At 44.9% G+C, this 19,939-nt stretch overlaps 1 protein-coding gene across 4 annotated transcripts in view; it reads right to left on the minus strand.

Annotated features, from left to right (window-relative positions):
- The window catches only part of LOC122936148 (thiamine transporter 2-like), a 32,530-nt gene extending 20,238 nt beyond the window's left edge, over positions 1-12,292 (minus strand). For 3 of the 4 annotated variants that reach the window (XM_044292191.1, XM_044292193.1, XM_044292192.1), the window contains exon 1: positions 12,067-12,292. In XM_044292191.1, coding sequence (XP_044148126.1) covers positions 12,067-12,216 — 150 coding nt within the window. In that variant the 5' untranslated portion in view covers positions 12,217-12,292. The remainder of the gene's footprint in view (positions 1-12,066) is intronic. The other variant, XM_044292194.1, reaches the window with a different exon arrangement.
- Between the last annotated feature and the right edge of the window lie 7,647 nt (positions 12,293-19,939).

Raw genomic sequence — 19,939 nt, forward strand, 5'->3', positions numbered from 1 at the left:
CCTACATCAGGGCATGGTGGGGATTGTAGTTTTACAACAACTGGAGAGCCTCAGGTTGGCCATCCCTGTTATAAAGCAAGGTGGGGATATCAACAGGTTCTACCTAATGTCACCATTCTCTCAATAATGGATCATTGCACCAACCTCTTATATAAATCTGTTTTGACTACTCTACGCCTAGAACAAAGATAAAATAGCTCTATGCATAATTTAGAAGTGAGTATCTTTACACAACTCATTAAAGAAGTTTTCCAGGTAATTTAACAGTATTTAAAAGCAATGTAAAAAAGAATGAATTACTCAGCGCACTGATCCCCCACCACCACTGCTCCCCTTTTGGTGCTTTCTCCCTCGACACACAGGAAATGGCCTGGCCTGCCTACTTAGGCTGCTTTCACACTCACGTTTTGGCTTTCCGTTTGTGAGATGCTCTCACAAGCGGTCCAAAACGGATCAGTTTTGCCCTAATGCATTCTGAATGGAAAAGGATCCGCTCTGAAGGCGGACACCAAAACGCTGCATGCAGCGTTTTGCTGTCTGCTTGAGGAAACTGAGCCAAACGGATCAGTTTTGGGGACGGATGCGTTTTCACAGAAAAAATCTGGCACAATAGAAAACGGATTCGTCCTCCATTGACTTTCAATGGTGTTCGAGGCAGATCCGTCTTGGCTATGTTAAAGATAATACAAACGGATCCGTTCATGATGGATGCATGTGGTTGTATTATTGTAACGGATTCGTTTTTGCAGATCCATGCTGGATCCGCCCAAAACACGAGTGTGAAGGTAGCCTAAGCTAGTCGATGATGGAGACGTGCCACCACTGAGGCCAGAGATCATTTAGTTAATTGCACAAAGTTTTATAGATTTTTTTATTTATTACATCAGTTATTTGGGTGACACTCTAAAAGCACCCAATGCATTTGTAGATACAGTAACTTAAAGGGGTTGTCTGAGTTATATCTATACATGTTACTTTGTCATATATAACTGTATTAAAAAAAAACATTTCTAATTTACTTACATAATTTATTCTGCTTTTTTTGTGAAATGCCAATGCGGGTCACGTGACCCCTGACGTCATCCACCAGGCTCCAGCTGTAACGTCTCGTGTGCAGGCTTCTCCCTGCTTTAGGGAGTGACCGGGCTCTGTACACGAAACGTCAGAGCCTTGTGTCTTCGCCCCCCTATCTTTCCCTCCCTTCGCTGCCGCGGCTCCTGTGAGATATCGCGCATGCGCGATCCTTATCAGTGCTGGTAGCGGGGCAGAGAGATTGAATGGTGTGCCTGCTCCCTCCCTGTGATCCACTTCATTTGATTGTTCTCCTTATTCATGCAAAGCAGTGCCAGGGTCGGTAAGTGTGTGCCCAGATTATTGTTGGGTGTCCTGAACCTATACTTATGCTGCCTCACACCACCATGCTGCATGCTTAGTGACCCCCGTCATATAGCTTGGATACATATACGGTAGCTGTCCTATAGCTTAGATAGATGTAGGTGTCATATAGCTTAGATACATATGGCCGTCATATAGCTTAGATACATATAGCTGTCATATAGCTTATATACATATGGCCATAATATAGCTTAGATACATACGGCTGTCATATAGATAAGAAAAATATAGCTGTACTGTGCAAAACACGGACACCTGCAATGTGCAATCCGCAATTTGGGGACCGCACTTCACAGACACTATAATACAAAAATGCCTTTTCCGGTCCGCAATTGCGGAAAAGAATAGGACATGTTCTATTTTTTTCAGGAACGGAATTGCAGATCCCGAAAAAATTGATCCCGAAAAAACGGATTTGGATCCCGAAAAATGCGGATTTGGATCCCGAAAATGAGGATTTGCATCTGTTCCAGCCCCATTGAAAGTGCGGATCCAAATTACGGACGTGTGATTGGACCCTTAGGATGTGCAGAGCAGGATGAGGGGAAGGTCAGATTATTCACACTTTAACAAGGGGCAAAAGGGGCAGCTGCCCCAGGCCTAGTTGCTCCTGGGGGGCCCAAGGCAGCTGCCTCTTGAGCCCTGCTAGCCACTGCCCCGGGTGTCAGGCTGTCAGCTACACAGGGGGTTGCTGCCATGCCTGCTGGCACTCCAGGCAGCGTACTGTGATTCTCTTAGGAGAAAGGACCTTAGATGACATCATCACCATGTGACCAGTAACCTAGCAATATTACTGGCCGCGCTTGCGCAGAAGACTCCTTCTTTTCTCCCAGCCGGGCTGCTCGCTGTTCCGAACGCACACGCCGCCGCGCATGCGCTGTGGTGACTTCTTCCTGGCCAGAATAGTACAGAGCCGCGAATGTGCACGCCGACTCTGTACTATACTAGCTAGGAATAAGTCACCATGGCGCATGCGCGGTGTGTGCATTCATTCCAGCACGCTGCCCGGCTGGGAGAAGACTTCAATCAAGACGAGGTCCGCCCCCATCCAGAATCCAGGAAGTGAACGGCTCGCTGGCAGCAGGTAAGTATGAAAATGCAAAGTGGGATAACCCCTTTAACTGTGGAGATTTTTTAATGAAGATTACATCAGATGACAGGGGCTAATATACTGTAAGCTACTGTATACTGTGGGGTGCTATACTGCTCTACTGTATACTGTGGGGTGCTGTATATGGTGGTGTGCTGTATATTGTGGTGTGCTGTATATTGTGGCGTGCTGTATATTGTGGCGTGCTGTACATTGTGGTGTGCTGTACTGCTCTAGTGTCTACTGTGGGGTGCTGTATATTGTGGAGTGCTATACTGCTCTACTGTCTACTGTGGGGTGCTGTATATTGTGGAGTGCTATACTGCTCTTCTGCATACTATGGGGTACTGTATACTGTGGGGTGCTATACTGCTCTACTGTAAACTATGGGGTGCTGTATACTGTGGGGTTCTATACTGCTCTTCTGTATACTATGGGATGCTGTATACTGTGGGTTGCTGTATACTGTATATTGTGGGGTGCTGTATACTGTGGGTTGCTGTATACTGTGAGGTGCTATACGGCTCTACTGTGGGGTGCTGTATAATGTATACTGTGAGGTGCTGTATTCTGTATAGTTTGGGGTGCTGTATGCAGTGAGGTGCTGTATATTGTGGGGTGCTATACTGCTCTACTGTATACTGTGAGGTGCAGTATTCTGTATAGTTTGGGGTGCTGTATATTGCATACTGTGAGGTTCTGTATACCGTGAGGTGCTGTATACTGTGGGTGCTGTATCTTGTGGAGTGCTATACTGCTGTACTGTATACTGTGGGGTGCTGTATACTGTGGGGTGCTGTATAGTGTATAGTTTGGGGTGCTGTATACTGTGAGGTGCTGTATACTGTGGGGTGCTATACTGCTCTACTATATACTGTGGGGTGCTGTATACTGTATAGTTTGGGGTGCTATACTGCATACTGTGGGGTGCTGTATTCTATAGAGTGCTTTACTGCATACTGTGGGGTGCTGTATACTATAGGATGCTATAATGCATACTGTGGGATGCTGGGGTGCACTGTAGCGCTAGGGTGAGCCGAGCCCCGGTCTCCTTCCTGCAGAACGGTGCCCACTTCCAGCCCTGAGCACTGATCCTGAGCCGCTAGAGTCTTCAGAACTGGAAGTATTTACAGTCATTCACAGTACTCTACCAGGTGTGTGGATTTTTTGTGTGTGTGTGTTGCGGTGGAGGCCGTGATTGCATGCTAGGGTGTGGGAAAGCGGGATCCAGGGGGCCCAAGTAAATTTCTGCCCAGGGTCCAATCAATATTAAAGACGGCCCTGATTCACACCCACAAATATTCATGAGGGAGAGCTCAGGCATTGTTGTTACACTCCCCCACAGCTTTGCTGCTGCATGTAAACAAAGCAATAATAACAGAACCATGCAAAGGTGTAAGTGTGGGTTTTCTATTAGGAAATCAAGCTCAACTAATGTATATGTATGTCCTGATGAGTTTTATAATTTTTTTAATTTTTTTCCATAACTCGGATAACCCCTTTAGGGTCCATACACGTCCGCAATTTCGTTCCGCATTTTTCGGAACGGAATTGCGGACCCATTTATTTCTATGGGGCCGCACGATGTGCGGCCCAGCTCCGGAAATGCAGACCCGCACTTCCGGGTCCGCATTTCCGTTCCCGAAAAAAATAGAACATGTCCTATTCTTATACAAGAATAGGCATATTCTATTAGTGCCGGCGATGTGCGATCCACAAAATGTAGAATGCAGATTGCCGCTGTCCGTGTTTTGCGGATCCGCAAAACACGTTACGGACGTGTGAATGGAGCCTTAAGGTGGATTTACACGTGCATAGAAGAAGCCAATTATCGGGAAGGGACAATCCGCTGCTCGTTAAGTGAAGATGAATTGCTGCATTTACATGTAGCGATCAACGCTGCCACAGTATCGGGACGAGGGATCTCTATCACTCGCCCTCATATACCTGCGTTTCGAGGTAGCAGATCGCTGTTAAACAGGACGATCTGCTGCCCAAAAACGATAATTTACTGTGTCACCCCATGAACAAGTGTTTTGCTCGCTCAACGGGTGATTGGCTGCACATGTAGGCCACAGGAACGTCTGTTCCTATTAAAATGCACAAATATCTGCACGTGTGAATTCACCATTAAGCAAGGTGCTTAATCTCCTTAAAGAGACCAGTCGTGAACAGACAGTTACTAGCAATGCTCCATGGGAAATGAATATGCAAAGAGGTAACTCCCAAGGAAGAGAACCAGCTTTCCATCGCCACCTATTGGAAGTGCCTCCCTATGAGTCAAGGTCCGACAAGCACCCTGAAATAGCTGTACACAAAATGATATCTGGCTTGGATATATTCCCTTGTCAAATCCCAAGGTTTGTTGAAAGTTCGAATCTTGACTCATAGAGAGCGACTTCCAATGTATTACGGCAGATAATAGTCCTAAGGACGTTGATACAGTTTAAAGGGAATCTGTCACCTGCTTTTACCATTTTAAGCTGGCACCATCGCTATATTGACTAAAGTACCTTATTTCCAGAAGTATTCTTTTTACTTTATTTCGTTTTGTAGTTTTGATATAAAAGCGATTTTTATGTTATGCTAATTAGGGTCCAAGGTGCCCAGAGGAGCGTTTTTTTCACTCTCCGGTGCCCAGTGACCCCCCCCCTGCAGTGCCCAAGAACGCCTCCTGATCATCAAATAACCTCCCACAGCCCGGCAAACGGTTCCGCCCCCTCCCCACGTCATAGTCTACCTTCTAGAAATGCCCCGTCCTTCTTCCTGTCTGCGGCCAGAAAACTCGCGCAGGCGCAGTACCGCCTGCGCGATCATCAACCTCCTGAGGGCAACAGCCTCAAAAGTCTCACTGGGCATGCGCCGAGCCCAGTGATGTGACCTGAGCGCTGTTGCCCTCAGGACGTTGATGATCGCGCAGGCCGCAGGCAGTACTGCGCCTGCGCAAGTTTTCTGGCCGCAGACAGGAAGAAGGACGGGGCATTTCTAGAAGGTAGACTATGACGTGGGGAGGGGGCGGAACCGTTTGCCTGGGCTGTGGGAGGTTATTTGATGATCAGGAGGCGTTCTTGGGCACTGCAGGGGGGCGTCACTGGGCACCGGAGAGTGAAAAAAACGCCCCTCTGGGCACCTTGGACCCTAATTAGCATAACATAAAAATCGCTTTTATATCAAAACTACAAAACGAAATAAAGTAAAAAGAATACTTCTGGAAATAAGGTACTTTAGTCAATATAGCGATGGTGCCAGCTTAAAATGGTAAAAGCAGGTGACAGATTCCCTTTAATACTGCAGCGAGGGTGGCAGTATTTTGTGCTGCACTGTGGTATTTGGTTCTACTGGGGTGGTATTTTGTGCTGCACTACAGTATTGCAGGCTCTGCCTACTTCTGTTGTCCCTGCCCACTTGTGTTGCCTTGCATTCTGTCAGTTTGGTTACTGGTTATGCCTGCAGCATCGGCCACTTTTATTTTTTATTTTTTTTCTGGACCACTTTAAGTTCCCAGTCCGCCCCTGACTGCACCGATCCCCAGGGAGCAATGGGCCCCTGGGGGAGTACATTGTGACACTTCCTCTCATCAGGGCCACTACCACTCTCATCCTCTGCACTGGCTCCTCAGGGGCTCACTGCAATGTCAGGGGAGAGAAGTATTGGGTGAATAAATGTTGTCGTCTGATTTTTTTGTTCTCCCAACAGATAAGCCACCAGAAGTGTCTAGTAGTTTTCTAGACGTTTAGCTGAAACCTATGGGGGAATTTATCATAGACTGGCTCTTGTCTCGTCATAAATTTGGCCCTGCTCCGGCAATCCATGTGCATAAACTTAAATCTACACCAGCCGCTGGGTAGCATTGATTTGTCTTCTTCCACGCCAGAAAAACTGGTGTAAAGATAATAAATATGACGGGGCCACTGGCTCTGCCCCCTTCCCATGCCAAGGCCACTTTATTGAAAGTAGCAAGGTCAATGTAAAAAATGCCACGTGTGCAAAAGTGTTTGCACAAGTGGCATCAAAAAAGTCACAAACATGATTTTTGTGACTTTTTTATGTAAGGAACCTGCCGTGGAGGAAATGATAAATTACCCCAAATGTGCATGTGTATGAGCAGTAGCGTAACTAGAAATTACTAATCCCCACAGCATATTTTTGAATGAGCCGCCCCTCCCACCAGTAATTTTTTCACAACCCCTTCCTTTCATGCCGCCTCCATTCCTGTGGCTAGTAAAAATCGCTCTCTCAGACCAGGAGCGGCAGTTGTTCCATCTATTTTGTACACTGTCTATACTGTCACTGTATATAATTTCATTGTGTAATACTGTTGAGGAGGCCCTGACAAAATCTTTTAGTACTCCTCCTCCTGGATGGGCCGCTTCGGGGTCAGGGCCCCAAAGCAGCCGCTTCCCCTATAGTTAGCCCCTGTGTATGAGGGAGTAGGGAGATAAATCTGTAGGCCAAACAATGGTTTAGCCGACAGTTATTGAATGTGTATGGCCACCTTAAGAGACTGAGCTAGTACATTTCATGGCTAGCTATGACTGCTAGACTGGGGGTGCTTTAAGATGAGCTGTTAGGAGGCAATGGGTCCATATACTGTTAATGCACAGGACCCCTCTGCTGTCTGTGGCCGTCACTGGTATATAAGCCGCTGCTCGCTCTAGAAGCAATGCTTTTTTTTTTTCATATGACTAAGACGGAAAAAAATCTTATCCTGAACTGAAGGCATATGGAGATGCAGTGAAGATCTTCTATGGGTGCTGTAGTATGACTCCATACTATACTGGGCTGTAACACAACTGTGTGCATAACTGGCCCCTAAGTAAGCACTCACATGGCTGCAGTGGTGCATGAGACCATGGATGGGGAAAAAAAATATCACACTTCCATTCCATTGGGGACCGGATGTAGTCGGGATGGAAGCCTAGAGAGTTTTTATTTCTTTATGTTACACTTTTATGGCCCTAATTACATTTGGTTTTAGGATCGGACAAGCCCTTTAATAGTTAGCTATACTCAGAGTGGGGTTGAACTTTAGGGTCCAAAGCTCCCTGGTCACGAAACCAGAAATATATAACAGCTGTAACCAAACACCGCACCAGTCACTTTATAGAACATTTTGTTATCTCAGCAATGTGTGAACTATTAGGTAATTACTAGTTGCAGTTCTGTTCTCCGAGTATAGTCTGAAGTCATCCCATGTTTTATCTTCTTTTCATAGATAATCTGATGGACAAAGGATTTCCTAAACTGTGTGAAAGGGTATAACTGTCATATTATTTTTTTGGGAGTATTGGATTGTGGTGATTAATATCACCTTGGTGGCCCTATTTCAACTTTTCACTATGTATTCAATTACCCCTTAATTCCACAGTTTTGTTCCCTCTACTGCCTACTTTTACCTGTGCTTAAAATCAGGTTGCTATGCAGGGTCCGTCTATCTGTTGAAGGACGGAGGACGCAGAAGCACGCAGCCTGCAAGGTCAGATTACTGACAGCCATGGACTGTAAGTAAATGATTATAGCCAGGTCCTCCCCAGCAGCTGATAACAGTGCCTGGGCTGTGTGCACTTCTCCCTGTCCCTGCGCTTGGCAGACGCTCCCTCACTCAGCAGACTGGGATAATGCAGAGCAGAAGCAGCGCAGACCAGGGAAGGGAGATCTGCCGTCTGCTCAGTGTATAAATGAAAGCAACATGTGGTAAGAGGACCCCTTTGTTCTGCAGGAGATTAACCCTTTAGGGGGGAGGGCCCTGGTTACTGACACTTTTGGGGGGCTATTGTTACTGGCTAGTGAGGGCAGGCGGGATTAGCCCAGGGTGAGGGCAGTGGCGGCCATCTTAACTAAATAGTGAGATTGCAGTTTTATGCAGACTGGTTCTAAGGGCTAAATCTTATTAAATATGGGGTGAGTCAGTCTAATAGTAACTGATTCTGGAATATCATGTTATTAGTAACTACATATATGAAAATTCAAATTAGGGTCTAAGTGTGACAGCTATCCTTTAAAACCTGTAATAAATATAATTCTAGAGACGCTCCACCAGCAGGCTACTGGAGCCCAGCCTATCAGTTACCAGCTGACCAAAATGGAAAATAAATCAATAATAAATTAGGCTGGCTCACAGTATATTTGCATACACAAAATGTATTACCCCAATAAATGTATTAATAAAAATATTAAAACATGACCTTATTCCATATCAGCATATACATATATAGATAAATATAATGCGGAGCTCACGCATGTATCTATAAGACTGGAGTACTCCAATAAATGTGACCTCTTTGCTTTCAGATATTATCGATTTTCTCCACATTTATTGGAGTACTCCAGTTTTATAGATACAGGCGTGAGCTCCGCATTATATATGTATATCCTGATCTGGATGAAGGTCATGTTTTAATATTTTAATATTTTTATTACTACATTTATTGGGGTAATAAATATTGTGTATGCAAATCTACTGTGAGCCAGCCTGATTTATTATTAAAACCTGTAATAGCTTAGGCAGTGTGTTAGGTCTCCTTAAAGACACAAACTGTGTATGGAGACTTATAGGCAATGCTCTATGGCAAAATAATATGCAAAGAGGTGTCTCCCAGGGAACGAGAACTATCTCACTAACACCACCAAGTGGCTCTCTATGAGTCAAAATTCGACTTTTTAACAAGCCTTGGGATATGACAATTGAATATATCCAAGCCGAATATCCATCCATAGCCAGATGTTTTGGGGCTTAAAAAGTTGGATGTTGACTTTTAGGGAGCCACTTCCACAAGATAGTGCTGGCGAGATGGTTCTCTTTCCTTGGGAGATACCTCTTTGCATATTATTTTCCCATGAAGCACTGCTTATAAATTTCCATACGCAGCTGGTCTCTTTAAGGAGAACCAGCACCCTTCCTAAGCTGCTTCCAAGGCTTGGCAATTCAAAACAACTGTCTATGGATGGATATTTGGCTTGGCTACTTTCCCTTGTCATGTCCCAAAGCTTGTTAAAAAGTCTGATTTTGACTCATGGGGGCCATGTCCACAAGTTGAAGCTATTGAGATGGTTCTCTTTTCTTGGGGAATCCTTTTTTGCGTACAACCTGTAATATGTAACTGAGTCTGCCAAGCTGAGCTGCTCATCAGGAATGGAATGTAACCCTAGTGTACACGGGGAGGAAATAATAAATGTTCCTTCACAGTCATTTCTTCTAATTGGGCCAAGTATAGCTTTAGAAAACTTGTTGTACTAGAGACTGACATTTGCATAAATGAAGAAACAGTGTTGCTTTATTCATTCTAGGTTATGCAAGATATGTTGGGAGTTGTCATTATGCTATCCTTGCCAGCAGATACCAAACACCGGGCAGTTTTCAGAAGGTTCAGCAAAGAATCAGAAGAAGGGGATATTGCAATTAGAAGACATTTGCAGTGGATCCCCAGACTGTCCATGAGTGAATCACATCACTTATCTCATTTATACTTACTAAACAGGATATATAGAACACTACTTCTCCTCCATAAGATAGGTATAAAAGATTCTTCCTTGGGTGAAAGATGGAAACTGCATCCCGCAGGTATCTTGCATATGTTTTAGGACTGACCCAAATTAGATAGATACTGGAAGGATGCTAGACTGCTCGGTCTGGCCCCCAGGGGAACAGGTGAATCCCCCAGTGGGCCCCAGAGGGAGATGGGCCCAGTAGACTGCACTACATACAGATAGGCAGCACACAGCATCTCAACCAGCCTATTAGTCCATATAAAAAAAAACTTGGTAGATTATTTAACAAACTACCCAGTTTATTATTATAGATGCATCGGGTGGCTGAGATGACTTCTTGGTAACAGGGACCTGCTGTCTCTAAGTCACTGCAGGGGCGCCATAATCAATCATCTTGCCACTGTATGGGCAGGTAATATTTGCATGTGTTTTACAGTGGGCCCCCAGAACCGATTTTACTGGTGGGCTCTAGATACCCCAGTCCAACACCATCTATATGGGTTGAAAAGTAATCACCCAGTGAGGGTTAGATGAAAAACCTCCATCCATAAAGGATTTTATAAGCACAGTGAACTTAGAAACGCTACTGGTAAATTTGAGACATTATGGTCCAAATGGCTGGTTACCCCAGCTTTAGTCCCTATGCATCGAATTCATTATATATTACTGTTAATATGACTTATGACTGCACTGCAAGATATTGTATAGAACTTTTATACTCAAGAATTTATAGGCTACATTCAGATACGCATTGTTACAGCAGAGGAACAGATTGCCATAGATTACCGTATCCGGCTATGCATTGACTACAATAGGACCAGACTGGGATCTGGCTGCTTGTTGGCATAAATGCCAGCTTTCGGCTGGACAAAAAGTCCTGCAACAACGACTAATATTTGTCTCTAGTCTTCTACAGAATGATACATTTAGTGGGGTTTTTTCCGGGGTGGCTAAAGGAAGGAGGGAGGGGTATTTATTGTGCTTATAAAATCCATGTTTTACTGTTGTTAAAACTCTAATAAAAACTACTTAAATAAAAAATAAAAAAAAGGATTATTACTGCACTTGTTGGATGGATGTTGCTATATTGTGGTGAGGTTCCTAAAAGATTCATTGAGGGATTTGGATTTGTAGTAGTTCATCTAGCTTACTGATTATTCACTATACATACAGTACAATGGGTCTGCCACAGATCATTTGTTCAGGAAATTCTTTCTCCTCTATCACCCATTCATTAAAGGGATACAAACAACCCCTATGGTCCTGCTGTACCTGCACCGCTGCCCAGTTCTTAGTTGCTTCCAGTCCACGCAGGAAGTGGCTTGGTCCGTGACCACTGCAGCCAAACACATGCCTTAAATGGCATGTCACGTGTTCTTTAAGCAGATGTGACCTCTGAGGCCTGTGATCGCCTGCAGTGGTCACCATCTTGCCCGAAGGGGATCGGAAACAGTTAGGAAATGGGCAGCTGCACAGGCATGGCAGGATTGCGGACATAGGACCATAGGGCTTGTCGGCACATTTAATTTTCAAGCGGTGTTCTCTCTCTCTTTCGAAATAAGGATATTCTTCAGAAGCTGCAATGTGTATTATACAGTTCTGAAATCTAGCAGTTGCAGCACATATTCACAGTACACACCATAGCTCTTATGGGTTGGATAAACAGGGCAATTGGCCAAGACCTCCACCTTGCAGGGGTCCTCACTAACTAGTTTCCTCTAGGTTTTCCAAGACATTCGGAGCAGGTTGACACGGGAGCTTAAAACATTTTCATGCGCAACTCCAACACTGTAAAAGTTTTCATGTGTGACAGAAGAGCCTTTTTGACACCAGTATAATATGTGTACAATTATCTATATTATATTATTATTAGCTTTACTATAGGTGAACTGCACTATACATGTATTTCTAAAGAAGAGGGCTTTCATCTTCATTGTATATGCAGGAGAAAGATGTAATAAACTAGACAAGTTTCGGGATTCTGCTTGCTCCAGTACTACCTGTTCTTGCAATTATTTGCTTTTCTGGGAATTCAGCCAAATTAAATTGTCTTGCCTAATGAGTTGTTAGCAACAAATGAACTTCCCACTTACCTGTTCTAGTGTGAGATTGTGCACTGGGCCTGTCAGGTAAGGGGTGAGGAAAGGCTCTGAGGGTCTCATGTAGGTGAAAAATCCATATATGCAGAGGAGGATAGTGGGGTATGTCCAGCTGCCATTTTCTCTCCAGGTGCATAATCCCATAACAGACTATGAATCTTGGACACAAGTGGAGTAGAAGCTTCAGCTCTTGCCACGCTCAGGAGTTAGTAATCTGTGCTCTGCCGGAGCTGTAACAGTTAAGGAAGGTTAAAGTACATTGTTCTGCATAACATGGGAGGAGCGAGGATTACTTCATCTCCATAAAGTTACACATCTCTTTTCGATGTCGGATCGTACAAAAGATGATGGCGTTCTGCAATAACAATTGACCACTGCAGAAGTGTCATCCAAAGCACACCTATTGTTGGAATGATTTTGTAGTAATATCAATACAGGAAATAAAAAGGGAAGGATACTTACTTGCTTCCCGGCGCTGGCTCCTCGACCCTTCTCTCCCCAGCCTCCGCCACGCTGCTAGGATGTAAAGTTCCATTCTGCAACCAATCTCTGGCAGCAGCAGTGACCTTCTCCCCTTGATTCATGTGACCATTTGACATGAAAACAGAAGTTTACATCCTAGGAGTGCAGCGGAGAAGCCAAGGAAGTAATGGGGAGCCAGCGCCGCGAAGCAGGTAAGTATACTTCCTTATACAGGTTACCCCAAGAGGGGAAGGACATTGCCAAAAACCTCCCCAAAGGGACACAACCCCTTTAAGCTCTTTGTACATTTCAAAGGCTGACTGCTCCGATTTATATTTTAAGTGCCTTTTTGTCATTTATTGCAATTTCTACAGTAGCTGTAAACCATGTGGGATTTCATTTTAGCCATTTATACTTGTTACCTGTAGGAATAAATTTTGCAGTATACACAAAGTAGACTTAAAGGGGTTTTCCGGGGTCCTGATATTGATGACCTATCTTCAGGTTATGTCATTTTTTTTATTTTTTTGATAGGACCGACACCTCTCATGTGACAGAAGTAGTCAGACATTTATTCCATAAAAAGGGAAAAAACACAACAAATGCCGCGTATAGTATGGAAAGAATCGTCACATTGTCACATCTCTACAGAAATAGGAAAAGCTGATTGATAATTATATGTTCCCCAAATGTATCCCCTGAGACATACAGAAGCCCCTACAGCGACATCAGTAGAGGACCGAGAAGGGTTAATGATGACCCCCAGGTGGTACCTGCACTCGGCGGTGTATCTCCGCTGAAGGATCCACACGTGTTATATGCACGCTCAGTCTTTCCATGGAAACAGGTCTGGTACTATGGCGGCGCTATATAGATGACATAGTGTTCATTTGGCAGGTTACAATGACATCCCTGACTGATTTTTTTGGACCAAATAAATGTGAATGACTTAAATTTAAGTTTCACCATTGACACTAAGAATATACAGTTTTTGGATATTGATGTCAAGGTGGACGAGAACAGATTGGTATGTAGCACATACCATAAGCCGGTGAGCAAGAACATCTATATACGAGCTGCCACCTGCCTAGGTGGCTTACTAATGTTCCAAAGAGTCAGTTTAGGAGGTTAAAACGGAATTGTACTCAGGAGCAACAATTTGAAATAGAAGCGGAGGCCCTAAAGCAGCAATTCATTGAAAAACAGTATCCAGACCATCAATTAGAAAAATCATTGGGGGAAGTTAGAATAGTGAAGAGGGAAGATTTCTTTGCGCCCAAGCATAAACAAGTGGCCGATGAAATGTTGAGACTGATCCTACGTTTCCACGCACAGTACAAAAGCATGGAGAGGATTATTGGAAAATATTGGCACCACTTGCTTGGGGACAAGACAGTGGGACCATTGCTGTCAAGTACCCCCCAGATTACTTATACTAGGGCTTCTAGTAAAAATAAAAACCAAAGCACACAAAATAAGCAAAATTGGTTATCCTTCAATGGTTTCCACAGATGTGGGCGATGCTCTAACTGCAGAATCACTACGTTTCCTAAGAAAATTCTAAAAGCAGTTTCAACACAAAATACATTCACACTGGACATTAACCACCTCCCGACCGCCTAACGCACGGATGCGTTCGGGAGGTGGTTGATTTACTCCTCCTGGACGCATCCGTGCGTCATCTCGCGAGACGCGAGATTTCAGTCACAGCCGGCCCGCACTTGCGCATCGCGGGCCGGCAAAAGTTCAAGGGGCATTTCGTCAGCAATGATCGTGGCTGGCAGGTTGCTGATTTTTAAAAAAAACAATCAGAAGCCACATAGCAGATTAGTAAATATGATCTGTTATATGGCTGCCCTGCTCCTCTGCTGGTCCTTTTCGTCGGTTGGATCCAGAAGAGGAGCAGGCTACACAGTGAGTACACCAACACTACATACTAGCCCCAGATCACCCCCCTGAACCCCAATTAACCCTTTGATCACCCCTTTGATCGCCCCTGTCAATCACTAGTGAAAGGGAAAAAAGTGATCAGTGCAAACTGTCACTTTTTTTTCCCACTGGTATTGACCGTTAGGTTTTAGGTATAGTTTAGGCCCCTTGGTTAGGTAGTTTAGGGATCAGTTAGTGCCCAGCCCACCGCACCGCAGTCCGTTATTCGCTGATTAGCGTATCGCTAATCAGCATTTGTACTTTTATAGTATCTGGAAGTGATCAAAACTGATCACGGTCAGATCTATAATTGTATTAGTTCGCCCTCCACCCAAAACGCAGTGTTTGCCTGATCAAACCTGATCGGTCGCCCACACGTGCGTTCACCCACGCCCGCCCCACCGCAGTGACAAAAATTATTTTTTTTTGATCACTGCACATTCACTTTACATGCGCTGCGGCGATAAAAAAAATCTGTTTTGATATTTTTTATCAACCGCAGCGGCCTCCGGTACTTCGCTAGCCTCCCATTTGTAAGACAGGCTTGCTTTTTTTCTTGGGTAGTCTCAGGGAATACCCCTAAATTTAGTTGCCCAAATGTCAAACAGGGGGTATTCTTCTGAAGAGGCCTACAGGCTTCTGACCCAGTCGGATGAGGAATGGGAACCCTCATCTGATGAATCTAGCGGGTCAGAATATGAACCTGTAGAAAGCAGTGGCTCTCTGACCCAAAGTTCGGACGAGGAGGCTGAGGTCCCTGATACCACCAGGCGTACCCGGCCCCGTGTTGCTAGACCGCAGGTTGCGCAGGATCCGCTTCAAGAGCAGCAGAGTGGGGCTGGTGCTGTCGGATTACGTGGTGAGGCATACACCAGCAGCCCAGCCCTCCCTGGACCTAGTACCAGCACTGCCGTAGAACATGGTGAAGTAGCGAGCACCAGAAGGGCAGTTGAAGCTGGTATGGTGGCACGTGCAGTAGTGACCCCGTCGCAGCCACCGCAAAGACGTGCCCGTAGAGCCCCTAGAATCCCTGAGGTGCTGGCAAACCCTGATTGGCAGTCCCCAACTTCAGCCGCACCTGTAGTTCCCCCTTTCACCGCCCAGTCTGGAGTTCGGGTTGAGACAGCTCAGATCGGTTCGGCCCTGGGATTTTTTTAGCTGTTCTTGACTGCGGAGCTCTTAGACTTAGTTGTGGCAGAAACAAATCGGTATGCCACACAATTTATAACCGCTAACCCGGGAAGCTTTTATGCCCAGCCTTTCCGGTGGAAACCAGTCCAAGTTTCCGAAATTAATTTTTTTTGGGCCTTCTCCTCAACATGGGTCTAACTAAAAAGCATGAATTGCGGTCATATTGGTCCATGAACCCAATTCATCACATGCCCATGTTCTCTGCTGCTATGTCCAGGACACGATTTGAGACCATCCTGCGTTTCCTGCACTTTAGCGACAACACCGCCTCCCGTCCCAGAGGCCACCCTGCTTTTGACCGGCTCCACAAAATTCGGCCCCTCATAGACCATTTCAACCTGAAATTTGCAGATTTGTATACCCCAGAGCAAAACATCTGCGTAGACGAGTCCCTGATACATTTTACCGGGCGCCTTGGCTTCAAACAATACATCCCAAGCAAGCGCGCCCGGTATGGGGTCAAATTGTATAAGCTCTGTGAAAGGGCCACAGGCTATACCCACAAATTTCGTGTCTATGAGGGAAAAGATCAGACCCTGGAGCCGGTCGGTTGCCCTGACTACCTTGGGAGCAGTGGGAAGATAGTCTGGGACTTGGTGTCACCCTTATTCGGCAAGGGGTACCATCTTTATGTGGACAATTTCTTGGCCAATTGGCCCTCTTTAGGCATTTGTTTCTAGAACGGATTGGCGCCTGTGGAACCGCGCGAACTAGTCGCGCGGGCTTCCCCCAACGGCTCGTTAGCACCCGTCTTGCAAGGGGGCAGAGGGCCGCACTGTGTAACGAAGAACTGCTTGCGGTGAAATGGAGAAACAAGCATGACGTTTACATGCTCTCCTCCATTCACGCAGACACGACAATACAAATTGAGCGAGCAACCCGTGTCATTGAAAAGCCCCTCTCAGTCCACGACTATAACCTTCACATGGGAGGGGTGGACTTCAATGACCAGATGTTGTCTCCGTATTTAGTTTCCCGCAGAACCAGACGCTGGTATAAGAAGGTGTCTGTATATTTGATTCAATTGGCTCTGTACAATAGTTTTGTTCTCTACAGTAAGGCTGGGAGAACACGATCCTTCCTCAAATTTCAGGAAGAGATCATCGAGAGCCTCCTGTACCCAGGAGGTTCCGTGGCCCCATCCACCAGTGTAGTTAGCCGTCTACACGAGCAACATTTCCCCAATGTCGTTGCTGGTACTGGTACCTCAACCCAACCGTCACCCCGAAAAAGATGTCGTGTCTGTAGCAGGAGTGGAATAAGGCGTGACACCCGCTATTTCTGTCCTGACTGTCCTGACCACCCTGCCCTATGCTTAGGGGAGTGTTTCCGGAAGTACCACACACAGGTACACCTAGCATAGGGATCATCTCACCAGGACAGGCACACAGGGCTATTAGGGCCCATTCACTCATAGCTGCTGCAAACGTCTCCTTTCACCTGGGACAAAGTGCATAACGCACTTCGCCACATCTTTGGGCGATTTGCGCTTTGCACATTGACCCATGGGGAAGGAGAGGTTTGTTCTATAAAGGTAAAAAAAAAACAAAAAAAAACACCAGTAAGCAAAAAGGTTAATGTTTAGTTCAGTTCAAAAAGTCAAAGTTTATATGTTCTGTTCCAAAGTTAATAAAAATTATTACGTTGCGGCCTGTTTTTTTTTTTTTTTTACCTTCCAGGTGGACTAACCGATTGACTAGCTGCAGCACTGATGTGCATTCTGACAGAAGCATTGGCGCTGCTGTCAGATTACACACAAGTCGGTGTATGCGGCGCTGCAAGACGAGATTTCTACTCTGCAGTAACAGATACGTTTGCCGAGGCATACGAGCTGAGGAGGAGGCGGCGTTCCTATGCTTTGGCAAACACTTTGTATATAAAAAAAATAATAATAATTCCCGGCAATGATTTATTCATCCACATCGATTGATGTGAATGGAGAAATCTGGTTTGCCAGGGCATACGAGCTAAGTGGGTGTGGATGTTGGGCGGAGCTCCTATGTCCTGGCAGACGCCTTTCCCCTCCTTTTTTTTTTTTGGCAGAGATTTTTTTATCCACATTGATCGATGCGAATGAAGAAATCTGTGCCGTTCATTTTTTTCTTTCAGCCCAGAGGCTGAACGGAAAAAAAAATCTCATTACCTGTATGCTCAATATAAGGAGAATAGCAGAAACTCCTAATGCTGGCCATACATGTAATGATTGTGGAGACCCTCAAATGCCAGGGCAGTACAAACACCCCACAACTGACCCCATTTTGGAAAGAATACACCCCAAGGTATTCGCTGAGGAGCATATTGAGTCCATGAAAGATTAAAATGTTTGTCCCAAGATTAGCGGAAAGTGAGACTTTGTGAGAAAAAAAAATTAAAAAAAATCAATCTCCGCTAACTTATGCCAAAAAAAAAAAAATTCTATGAACTCGCCAGGCCCCTCATTGAATACCTTGGGGTGTCTTCTTTCCAAAGTGGGGTCACATGTGGGGTATTTATACTGCCCTGGCTTTTTAGGGGCCCTAAAGCGTGAGATCAAGTCTGGGATCCAAATGACTAAAAATGCCCTCCTAAAAGGAATTTGGGCACCTTTGCGCATCTAGGCTGCAAAAAAGTGTCACACATGTGGTATCGCCGTACTCAGGAGAAGCTGGGGAATGTGTTTTGGGGTGTCATTTTACATATACCCATGCTGGGTGAGATAAATATCTTGGTCAAATGCCAACTTTGTATAAAAAAATTGGAAAAGTTGTCTTTTGCCAAGATATTTCTCTCACCCAGCATGGTTATATGTAAAATGACACCCCAAAACACATTCCCCAACTTCTCCTGAGTACGGCGATACCAGATGTGTGACACTTTTTTGCAGCCTAAGTGGGCAAAGGAACCCACATTCCAAAGTGCACCTTTCGGATTTCACCGGTCATTTTTTACAGATTTTGATTGCAAAGTACTTCTCATACATTTGGGCCCCTAAATTGCCAGGGCAGTATAACTACGCCACAAGTGACCCCATTTTGGAAAGAAGACACCCCAAGGTATTTCGTGAGGGGCATGGCGAGTTCCTAGAATTTTTTATTTTTTGTCGCAAGTTAGTGGAATATAAGACTTTGTAAGGAAAAAAGAAAAAAAAAATCATAATTTTCCGCTAACTTGTGACAAAAAATAAAATATTCTAGGAACTCGCCGTGCCCCTCACGGAATACCTTGGGGTGTCTTCTTTCCAAAATGGGGTCACTTGTGGCGTAGTTATACTGCCCTGGCAATTTAGGGGCCCAAATGTGTGAGAAGTACTTTGCAATCAAAATGTGTAAAAAATGGCCTGCAAAATCCGAAAGGTGCACTTTGGAATATGTGCCCCTTTGCCCACCTTGGCTGCAAAAAAGTGTCACACATCTGGTATCGCCGTACTCAGGAGAAGTTGGGGAATGTGTTTTGGGGTGTCATTTTACATATACCCATGCTGGGTGAGATAAATATCTTGGTCAAATGCCAACTTTGTATAAAAAAATTGGAAAAGTTATCTTTTGCCAAGATATTTCTCTCACCCAGGATGGTTATATGTAAAATGATACCCCCAAAACACATTCCCCGACTTCTCCTGAGTACGGCGATACCAGATGTGTGACACTTTATTGCAGCCTAGGTGGGCAAAGGGACCCACATTCCAAAGTGCACCTTTCGGATTTCACCGGTCATTTTTTACACATTTTGATTGCAAACTACTTCTCACACATATGGGCCCCTAGAATGCCAGGGCAGTATAACTACGCCACAAGTGACCCCATTTTAGAAAGAAGACACCTCAAGGTATTCCGTGAGGGGCATGGCGAGTTCCTAGAATTTTTTATTTTTTGTCGCAAGTTAGTGGAATATGAGACTTTATAAGGAAAAAAGAAAAAAAGAATCATCATTTTCCGCTAACTTGTGACAAAAAATAAAATATTCTAGGAACTCGCCGTGCCCCTCACGGAATACCTTGGGGTGTCTTCTTTCCAAAATGGGGTCACTTGTGGCGTAGTTATACTTCACTGGCAATTTAGGGGCCCAAATGTGTGAGAAGTAGTTTGCAATCAAAATCTGTAAAAAATGACCGGTGAAATCCGAAAGGTGCACTTTGGAATATGTGCCCCTTTGCCCACCTAGGCTGCAAAAAAGTGTCACACATCTGGTATTGCCGTACTCAGGAGAAGTTGGGGAATGTGTTTTGGGGTGTCATTTTACATATAACCATGCTGGGTGAGAGAAATATCTTGGCAAAAGACAACTTTTCCAATTTTTTTATACAAAG

Source organism: Bufo gargarizans, chromosome 4 (genome assembly GCF_014858855.1).
Source record: "Bufo gargarizans isolate SCDJY-AF-19 chromosome 4, ASM1485885v1, whole genome shotgun sequence".
NCBI classification, from domain to species: domain Eukaryota; kingdom Metazoa; phylum Chordata; class Amphibia; order Anura; family Bufonidae; genus Bufo; species Bufo gargarizans.